This window comes from Halichoeres trimaculatus, unplaced genomic scaffold (assembly GCF_033239565.1).
Source record: "Halichoeres trimaculatus isolate MK-OKI-2021-1 unplaced genomic scaffold, fHalTri1.1 fHalTri1_scaffold_15, whole genome shotgun sequence".
NCBI classification, from domain to species: domain Eukaryota; kingdom Metazoa; phylum Chordata; class Actinopteri; order Labriformes; family Labridae; genus Halichoeres; species Halichoeres trimaculatus.
In genome coordinates this window covers 1,491,188-1,502,031 of record NW_027437193.1, presented here as the reverse complement: position 1 = coordinate 1,502,031, position 10,844 = coordinate 1,491,188, and the positions used below count along the sequence as shown (strand labels likewise).

Genomic DNA, 10,844 nt, shown 5'->3' with positions numbered 1-10,844 from the left:
TTTTATGGTGAGTTTTCTGTCTTGTTTTGTTTGTTGTATTTTTGTTTTATTTCTTTTTTTTTATGTAAAGTTGTTGTTCCTTCAACTATGTATGTCCTTTTCTTAAAACTTAAACAAACATTGAAATAATTTTTCAAAACTTGTAAAAAGAATTAATAGTTACCAAGAAAATGTTTTTAACCCTTTGATACAAAAGAATTTTAAAAGAAAAGCCCTGACTGTTTTGGCTTTTTATTCTTTTTTTTTTTTTTTTTTTTTTTTAAGTAGTCAATTATCTTTTTTAATCCTTGATTAAGACACAATGAAATATGTATGTGTGTATTTTAATTCAAGAAAATAAGATGTACTGGAGCAGGTAAAATAAATAAATAAATAATTCAGAGTCGTCTCTTGTCGTCTGCTGTGTTTCTCATCATAATTATTGTTATTATTTTGTTTTTCTGTAAATATTCCTAAATTTGTTTTTATTTTATTGTATTCTGGGTTTTTTTTCGATACACATTTTTGTGTATTTTATACCTTAACCTTTTCTATATTTCTATCTGCTTCTTCATTATTTTCTTGATAGTTTACAGCACCAACACACCAAGAAAAATTCCTTGTAAATGCAGGATGTACTTTGCAATAAAACTTGATTTTGACTTTGATTCTGATTCTTTATTCGACCAACAGGGGGCGCTGTGTGGAAAACTTGCAGAAGTAGCATCAGCGTCTTTTCCGGTCCTCGCGGAACGTGGAGCTCTCCTTTCCCCGTGCCGTCGGCTGACCACAACGTGTCGACAAAATGGCACTTTATAACTTTAAGAAGATTATGGTGGTTCCCACCGCTAAGGTAAGATTATTTTGACTTTCATGGAGTTATTGAGGATTGGTGTTTTTACCTGTTTTATCAGGCCGCGCTGTGAGGAAGGAGAAGATATAGAAACATGGAGGGACTGATGGGACAGAAAACACGTGCTGAGCTGCTGTAGTGAGAAAACCGAGTGTTTACACACTAAATGTTTTGTGTAAAATATATTAAACAGGGACAGAGACGAGAAAGAAAGAGACTTTACTCTCTGTCCGATCTAACTGCTGTCACAGCTGATATCACAGCTGACCTGAGATTTAACGCCAAACCTCGTTAAAAATTCTCTTCATTCAAGATTTCACACGATCTGTCTTAGCCAGGGTTCAAGCCATGTACGAAGCAGTTCTCATTTTAATCACATTAACCTGTCCCCGTTTCTTCTACTGTGATGTCATTTTAAATAGTGTTTCTGTCGAGCTGGGGAGTCAAGTCAGAAATAAAGGCTCTTTAGTGAAAAACACAAGCTGATATATGTGTGACTTTACTGCCGAATTTACTTTCATTACAGATAAATTGTTGGCATAAACTCAAAAGTGGTCATTGACTTCCTGCTTTCTTTTACGGATCCCATTTATATTAAAGTGATAGATTTGTGAATGAGGTTTGGCAGTGCTCGCGAGAACGTAGGCGTGCACGAGACTGTGAGTGTGTAAATAGAGGAAAATGTATTTTTCTAGTGAGGCCAGATTTTTTTAATTTGTGTAAAACATTTTTAAAAGAAGTCAAGAAGTGTTCATAATGGAAATAAAAACATTCATGAGGCAAAAGCCTTTTTTCTAAAAAATTGCATGTTGAGTTTATGTTAAAAATAACAAAAAAACTGCAAACACTGCCACAATTTAATCCCAAAGTTAAAAATGTACAACCCACGGAGACATCTGAGATATCTGAATCAAGAGCAGTTAATTTTTTTTGTTGTGTAATTAAAGTGAAAACTGGGTTGACTGTCCCCTGACATGACTCTTGTTCCCTTCGCAGGATTTCATCGACATCACTTTATCCAAAACCCAGAGGAAGACGCCCACAGTTGTACACAAACATTACCAGATCCACAGAATCCGTCATTTTTACATGCGTAAGGTGAAGTTCACCCAGCAGAACTACCACGACCGTCTCACTCAGATCCTCACCGACTTCCCCAAGCTGGACGTAAGTGCCCAGAGAAATCCTTCCTGCTCAGAGTTAACGTGTTTCTAACCTGATGTGTCACAGTCAGGGTGCTAAATACGGTGATGTGTTGTTTTCCTTTAGGACATCCATCCGTTCTACGCCGACCTGATGAACGTGTTGTACGACAAAGATCATTATAAGTTGGCTTTGGGCCAGATAAACATCGCCAAGAACTTGATTGATAAGTAAGTATGTTTGTTAACATGCAGATGGATTTAAAAGCCATGACAGAGATTGACGGGTGTTTCAGTTTAAAGAGCGACCCTGTTAACTGGAGACTCCTTCAGGTTTATTTTTTAAACACGTATCTGATGAAGAGATGTCGACCATTTGATAAAAAACTAAACCAGAGTGTGTCCTGAAGACTTCCTCTGTTTCTGCAGCTGTTGTATAAATTATTTTTTGACCTCCTCAGTGTTGCCAAGGACTACGTGAGACTGATGAAGTACGGAGATTCTCTGTATCGGTGTAAACAGCTTAAGAGAGCAGCTCTGGGCCGAATGTGCACCATCCTGAAACGTCAGAAGTCCAGTCTGGAGTATCTGGAACAAGGTAAGGCAGATTTATTTTCTTTTTATCTTCAAATTTAACCTAAAAGGTTAACCGTGCTGTCTGTCTTAGTTTGTCAACTTTTCTCAGGCCTTAGCTACTTTTGATCTTTTGGCTTACTAACTTTCTGGTAGAATCCAGGCTGTTCAGTTACAGGTCTTGCATCAAAGATGCTACAAATCCATACAGGGTGTACCACAGGGTTCAGTTTTAGGCCCACTATTGTTTACAATTTATAATAGTTGTCTAGGATAGCAATTCCAGACCACATACCAGAAAAATTCTCTTTACATCCAAAACCTTTTAAGGCATAAATCTGGAGTACCTTTCTTTACTTACAAAGCTATTTTGGGTTAAAATTCTGAAATATTTATATTTATCTTCAAAGCCATTCATGACTAAATTCTGGAATATTTCTTTATTTTCAAAGCAACTTTGGCGAACAATTCGAGTGACGGATCTTAATCTTCAAAGCTTTACCAAGCAACGTTAAATACATATCCTTATTCTGGGCCAAAATTCCAGAATACATGCTTTTATCTACCAGTCAATTTATTCTAGAATTCCAGAACACTGGTCTTGATCTCAAAGTCTTTTTTTTAAATGCAGAATTCCGGAATATTTTCTTTGTATTCTAAGCCGTTCAGAGCGACATGTCATAAGAATTCTCTTTCCCTTCAGAACATTTCGAGGCATACATTTGGAGTTCTTTTCTTTGGTTCCAAAGCTGTTCTAGGGCAACATTCTGGAATACTTTTCTTAAAGTTTTGAGAACCATGGGATCCCAGATCCCCATTTTTCAAGTCCTCTTTAAATTACTATAACCCCTAAACCATTTGAGCTAGTTAGGAAATTCTCTTTAAAGATGAGAAGATGAGATATCCTGGGCACAGCGTAGGAATTCATGCTCAGTCCAGTCACAGGGACCAACTGATGTAAGCTGTTCTTATTACCGTAACTCTTCAACTATTTGGGCAAGAGAAAAAATTCAAAGGGTCCCTCAAAGAAGAGCAGATAAGCTCCACAGGCATGATCTCTGACTCTTTAAAGGACAAAATGAAATTAAAAGTCCGAGAGGCCTCTGGGATACTTGGGTGATAAAGGGTTAAGGCTCTAAGCCAGTTTCCACAAACTTCCAGGATGCCGACCTTGATTCTCGAAGCTATTCTGGGCTTAACTTTATTATTTTCAATCAATCAATCAAACTTTATTTGTACTTTACAAAAAATAAATAAGTAAAATAGAATAAAATGAAATAAAATCAAGTGGAATAAAAAGCAGAAAATTGCATAATTGAAAAAAGTGAAAACATAAGACCCCCGCAATCACCCCCTTTCCCAAACCACATCCAATATACACACACACAAAGACATCAAAAGGAAATTCTGACAGAAAACAGAATAAGAATTAGAGGACTGAGGAAACGCCATCTTGAATTAAAATGAGGAAACACAGGAGTTAAAACTAAAATAGTAATTAATTAGTAAAAAAGATAAATAAATGAATAAAAAATACTTGAAAATAGAGGGTAAGATAAGTAAATGTGTTAATAAATAAATAAATAAAATAATATAGAATAAAAGTTGGATAAATAATATGGTAAAATGAGAAAGTATAACATCAGGTGCATAATAAAATCAGCTAAAATAGGATAATAAAAGGAAAAGCATTAAACAAAGAATAAAACTCCAATTCAAAAATCTGAACTGAAATGTAGAAATAAAATAAAATAAAAGGGTTAAAATAAGTTAAAATATAACATAAAAATCAAAGTGTGTTTATTGAATCTCTTGAATAGTGCGTCAGCATCTGTCCCGTCTGCCGACCATCGACCCAAACACCCGGACCCTGCTCCTGTGTGGTTACCCCAACGTGGGCAAGTCCAGTTTCATCAACAAGGTAACAGAGAGTCGGTTCAGAGCTTAATCCTCGATGATGGGGTCAGTTTGATTTTCCTCTCATGGTTTGAAATGTTTCTGTGACAGGTGACCAGAGCTGATGTGGACGTCCAGCCGTACGCTTTCACCACCAAGTCTCTGTTCGTGGGTCACATGGACTACAGATACCTGCGCTGGCAGGTAAGACGCTGCAGCTGTCTGTTTGTCTGAGTGCTGGTTAGCGGTTCAGTGTTTGGGCTCAGAGCTGTGCTGGTCTGCAGGTGGTGGACACCCCAGGGATCCTGGACCACCCCCTGGAGGAGAGGAACACCATCGAGATGCAGGCCATCACGGCTCTGGCTCACCTGCGCTCGGCCGTGCTGTACGTCATGGACGTGTCGGAGCAGTGCGGCCACACCCTGCAGGAGCAGCTGGAGCTCTTCAACAACATCCGGCCGCTGTTCGCCAACAAGGTCAGACGCCAGGAACGTCACAGCCGAAATGACAAGCGTCTGTGAAGAAATGAAGGAGTCTCCTCACGTTGAGTCAACACTGATCTGGTTTCTCTCTCTTCTGCAGCCTCTCATCATCGTGGCCAACAAGTGTGACGTGAAGAAGATCAACGAGCTGTCCGAGGAGAACCAGGTGAGTGGTTTCCAGCCCACGCCTCGTCTGTGTGCTGGACTGAGGGTTTTTCTTTAACGTTTGTGTTCTCTGTGGCAGAAAATCTTCGCTGACCTTTCCGCTGAGGGAGTGTCTGTGATCGAGACCAGCACCCTGACCGAGGAGGGCGTCATGCAGGTGAAAACTGAGGTGAGGACTGCAGGTCTCTGTTGATTTTTGTGTAGAGAAAAATAATTGATTGAAATGATGATCTTGTGATGATGAGCTCCTCCTGGATGGAAAAAAAAAACAGTTTTTATGGCACAAACGTGTTTTTGTGTCTTAACAACACGCCGCTCTCTGTTTTCCAGGCCTGCGACCGACTCCTCGCTGAGCGTGTGGAGACAAAGATGAAGGGCAAGAAGGTCCACGACGTCCTCAACCGCCTGCACCTGGCCATGCCCACCAAGAGAGATGAGAAGGTCAGTGTGTCCGCTGCCTCAGGAGAGGGGGGCTGGTAGTTTTCTTTTGCGTTCACTCTACTAAAGACTTCCTTCTGCTGTGATTGGCCACAGGTCAGGCCTCCGTTCATCCCAGAGGGAGCCATGATGCGCAGGAAGGCCATGGAGGTGGACGCACCCAAACGGAAGCTGGTACGTGTCTGCTCTCAGGTGGTTTCAGAGCGTCTGGGGCCTGATCTGGAGGACCATGGGGGTCGTGTACTGTGTCCCTGCTTCCTCTATCCCTTAGATTGCGTTTGGTTACTCCAGTTACATCAACCTCAGAGTGCAAAACCCCTAAATTACCGACCCGTATCATCCCACTTTTTGGTTCTCTTCTATTGCGGTGTCAGACTAAACCAATCCAACCCCAGAAGGTGGAGCTAGAAACACTGCAGTCTGCTGATTGGTGGAAAGAATGGTCACTTCCTGTGTGACAGCGACACATTGCTGGATGTCTTCATCGTTGCTCTTTGTTTACTGTGTCGCCTTTTCTTCTTCGTTGGATTTATTTGCGGGGTAAACTGTGTCATGCTGCTAAGGCGTCAGGCTGTTACGTAACTGATGCAGCTATCGGCATCCAGCTTACACGCTGCCAACCACAAGGGGGCATGCTAGGCTGTGGAAATGCAAACAGGACCAGGCTTAACTGATCCAGCCCGTACCAAACCGGGGTTTATGATGCGTTGTTCACTCAAATTTAATGACGCCCAAAAAGAGTCTGAGGTCGACCCCGCTCCAGATGAGTTTGTACCAGGAAGAAGAGTCTTGATTTAAATTTCTCAGATCACATCCACTATTTGGGTTTTGAGCTTCTGACGAGTGTAAATCTTTCTACATCCAGGATAAAATGATGAAGAGGATGAAAGAGAAGATGAGATTTCTGCTGCAGCTCAGTAACGACAAACCCTCTGTTCTTCTTTCAGGAGAGAGATCTGGAGATGGAGCTTGGCGACGACTACACTTTGGACCTACAGAGTAAGATTTTTAAACCGCCTGGCTGGGTTTATGGGAGCTGTGTGTGTGTTTTTCTGTGTGCGGTGCTGATGTGTTTTTATTTGTTTGTGAAGAATACTGGGATCTGATGAACGACGATGAGAAGCATGACAGGATCCCGGAGGTGTGGGAGGGCCACAACATCGCTGATTACATCGATCCAGACATCATGAAGGTTAGTGTCCAATCAGGTGTAACTGTATGCCCTACCTGTCCCTAAACCCTGATATTTCTGAGGGTAGAGGGAGAAAAGAAAGAAAAAACAGAGGGAGGAGTCTGTGGAAAGATGTTTGAAAAGGGACAGGTAAGGCAGTCTGGTGTGAGTACAGCTCTGCGCGGTCACTGTATGCACTACCTCCCCCTGCTGCCATTGATGTGAGCAAAGATGAGTAAAAATTAGTTGGAACACAGAGGAGAGGACTCCAGAGACAGGAAGGAAGAGGTCAGGAAAAGCAGAGACAAGGTGAGGAGTCTCTTTTAACAACAGGTCGACCAGGCTGTATGCTCTACCTTCTCCTCCCATCTGTTTTAATGAGGTTAAAGATTGGATAACATTAACAAAAATAAGAGAGAGGAGTCAATGTAGAGGTGTGTGAAATAACTGGAAAGGCAGAGTCAAGGTGAGAAGTCTGTTTGGTCAGATCAGACTGACTGCCCTACCTTCACTAAGTTCCATGTATTCATTAAGACGAAGACAAAAAGATAGAAAATGAAGAGAATCTTTGAAGGACAGGGAAGGCTGAGACAGAGCAAAGAGTGTCTTTGACAGCTCTGTCCAGGTAGATAAGGCTGTATGACCTACCTTCCCATATTTGATTATTTTCATTCAAGAGCAGTGAAAAGTGACGGAAATGAGAGACACCTGTGGAGGGATGTGTTAGAGGTGAGGTAGAGTCAAGGTAAGACTCATATGCTTGAGCCCAACCCTCTCAAATCAGACTGATTGCTCTACCTTCACTAAGATCTCTGTTTTCATTAAGACAACCACAAAAAGAAAGAAAATTAAGAAAAGACTCTTTAGAGGACAGGGTTGGCTGAAACAGGGCAAAGAAGGGTTTTGTCAGACCTGTCCAGGTAGATAAGGCTGTATGCCCTACCTTCCCATATTCAGTTATTTTTCATAAGGTAGAGCAGTGAAAAGAGACAACAATAGGACATCTGTGGAGAGATGTCTTAGAGGTAGGGCAGAGTCAAGGTAAGACGCATGTGCTTAAGTCCAGCCCTCCCAAATCAGACTGACTGCTCTACCTTCACCAATTTCTCTGTTTTCATTAAGATGGAGACAAAAAGAAAGAAAATTAAGAGAAGACTCTTTAAAGGACAGGGTAGGCTGAAACAGGTCAAAGAGCGTCTTTGTCAGCCCTGTCAAGGTAGATAAGGCTGTATGCCCTACCTTCCCATATTCAGTTATTTTCTATTAGGTAAAGCAGTGAAAAGAGACAAACAAGAGACAACTGTGGAGAGATGTGTTAGAGGTGAGGCAGAGTCAAGGTGAGGAGTCTGTTTGGTTTAGAGCTCAACCAAGCCAGATCAGACTGACTGCTCTACCTTCACTAAGATCTCTGTTTTCATCAAGACGAAGACAAAAAGATAGAAAATGAAGAGAAGACTCTTTAAAGGACAGGGAAGGCTGAAACAGGTCAAAGAGTGTCTTTGTCAGCCTTGTCCTGGTCGATAAGGCTGTATGCCCTACCTTCCCATATTGATTTTTTTCATTTAGGTAGAGCATTGAAAAGAGACAAAAATGAGATGTGTTAGAGGTGAGGCAGAGTTAAGGTAAGACTCATGTGCTTGAGCCCAGCCCTCCCAAGTCAGACTGTGTGCTCTACCTCCCCTCATGCTGCCACTGACCTGAAAGAAGAGGATCAAATAGAGTGAAACTTGAGAAATAAGAGAGGAAAGGAAGGCAGAAATAGGAAGAGAAGTCTGTGTGGACAGAAGCTCAGCCCTGTTAGGTTAGGCTGTATGCTCTACCTCCCCCTACAGAGCCGCACTGATACAGGCAGAGGAGGAGAGACTGAAAAATGTGAAAACTTTGACGTAGTTTTTGTAAATTTTGAGTTTTTTCTTCACATGGCTGGGAATTTCCCAGGAGAGGATACAAAGACTTCCCGTAGTTCTCCTTGATCTTAACATCTTGATGTTTTCAATTCCAGAAACTGGAGGACCTGGAGCGGGAGGAGGAGCTTAAGGAGCGAGCCGGGGAGTACGACTCAGATGATGAGAGCGAGGACGAAGAGATGCAGGAGATCCGCGCTCTGGCCAAACAGATCAAGGAGAAGAAGCAGCTCCTGGTCGTGGAGTCGAAGGAGAAGGACATCCACGGGCCCCGCATGCCCAGGACGGCCACCAAGGTGAGCAGAGCTGGGCCGCCGTGGGTGGAGCTGTCCTCTCAGAGCACTCGTTTACGGTTTTACTAAATGATCCTTTAACTGCTTCAGGTGGAAAGGAAGAAGCTGGAGAAGGAGATGGGCGCCCTCGGTCTGGACATGACCGATAAGGATGAGGTCAGTTTCTCCTTCAGATCACAGCCTCACATCGACTCATCTGTCGTTTAAGAAGAAAGTTTGGATCAGAAAGTTTGAATATTTCCCTCTTTTCCTCTCAGAGCCACTACGCCCAACAAGCCCGGCGGTCTCGGAGCGTCACGAAGAAGCGTAAGCGCGAACCTTCAGCCCCTCCCACCTCCAAAACCCGCAGCCAGAGCGCCTCCCGTCCACCACGAGACCAGTCCGGTTTACGGGATCCAAAAGTAAGAGATGCTGCTTTAACCTTGCAGATACCTGTCTGTTATTCTCCTTCAAAATAAAATGTCTTTCATGGAGTAACTCAATCATGCACATCCTCTGAGTTCACCTGATGAAAGTCTCCTCCTGTTTCTTCCCTTTTTGCTCCTCAGATGGCGAAGAAGGCGAAGAAGATGATGAAGAACTCCCAGAAAGGCATGAACCGCCAAGGCAAGAAGGGAGAAGCCGACAGACACGTGTTCGACCTCAAACCCAAACACCTCCTGGCCGGGAAGAGGAAGTCTGGGAACACTGATCGCAGATAGAGCTGCTTTTTCTGGACTGATGGACACAGTGATGATGAGAAGAGGAGAGATGGTCTATGTGACTGTATTATCCACATTTCTGTATCAGTGAAAACATGAGATATCTGCTGCTCTGTCTTCAGAGTTTAACGTCTGAATTCTGGCCTTACTTCAAAAACCATCAACAGCCTCGTCTGTGAAACGCGTCGACTTCACCGAAAAGTCTGTGATGGCTCGTGTTTTATTTGTTGCTGCATTTACCTAAGATCAGACCTGGACCCTGATTAACAGATGACCTGTCAATGTGTAATTTAACTGATATATTTACTGTTAGACAAGTTTCAGATGTTGGTAGTAACAGTTGGGTAATCTTTGATGCCTTACAGTCTCTATGTGGCTCCAGAAATGTTGGGTTCATTTTGGATAAAGTGATGATTCCTTTATAAGACTCCCTTTGAGAAACATTAATCAACAATGGAGAGGAATAAAAATAAAAACCTGAACTTAACCCCAGTCTGCCAGGTTGTCCCATCTTTGGATTATTTAATGCATGTCCTGTATTCGTCTGCTCATCACAGTAATGGTCTTTTTCTGGAAATCCTGTGTTTTATGTCGTATTGCTACAAAATCTGGGTGGGTTCTCACGCTAAGTCTGCAAATATCCTCACTGGCAGAAAGTCAGCACAAGATCCCTAAAGACACTTTACAATTAGACAGTGGGACATCCTTAAAGAGGGGCACGTGCCACCACTGTGCACCAGGTTGAACACGCCCTTGGTAGAAAGTTAACATTTAATTTAATTGTATTTTTAACATCAGTCTGATTGGATCTGTTGAATATTTTATGGAAGCCCATTTCCCCTGGTTAAAAAAATATCAAAAAAGACTAAATTATGGAAAAAAAATAGTCATTAATATTAGATAAAAATATATAATTATGAGATTTAAACAGTTTAAAATATAAGATTTAAAAAGTCAAAACTATGAGATAAAAAGTCAGAATTATGATATTTAAAAAATCAAAATTATATTATTTAAAAAGTCAAAATTATGAGATTAAAAAGTCACAATTATGAGATAAAAAGACATAATTATGAGATTTTATAAAAATTGAAATGATAAGATTTAAAAAGTCAAAGCAGATTAAAAAAAATCAGTTTTGAGATTGTCATAATATGATTAAAAAAATGGAAATTATGGGATTAAAAAAAAAATCAAAATTAGGAGGAAAAAAACATGATTATGAGATTAAAAAATAGAAATTATGG

General features: G+C 41.4%; 1 protein-coding gene across 1 annotated transcript; it reads left to right on the top strand.

Moving 5' to 3' along the window:
* The first annotated feature begins 677 nt into the window (after positions 1-677).
* On the top strand, positions 678-10,108 carry gtpbp4 (GTP binding protein 4). The gene is made up of 17 exons (XM_074688596.1): positions 678-832; positions 1,829-1,999; positions 2,102-2,205; positions 2,436-2,572; positions 4,368-4,468; positions 4,555-4,647; positions 4,728-4,919; positions 5,026-5,091; positions 5,170-5,259; positions 5,421-5,531; positions 5,625-5,702; positions 6,476-6,527; positions 6,620-6,720; positions 8,702-8,899; positions 8,987-9,052; positions 9,154-9,297; positions 9,445-10,108. Exons 1-17 carry the CDS (start codon positions 785-787, stop codon positions 9,595-9,597), a joined length of 1,905 nt encoding a protein of 634 aa, XP_074544697.1. The 5' UTR covers positions 678-784; the 3' UTR covers positions 9,598-10,108.
* The last annotated feature ends 736 nt before the right edge of the window (positions 10,109-10,844 follow it).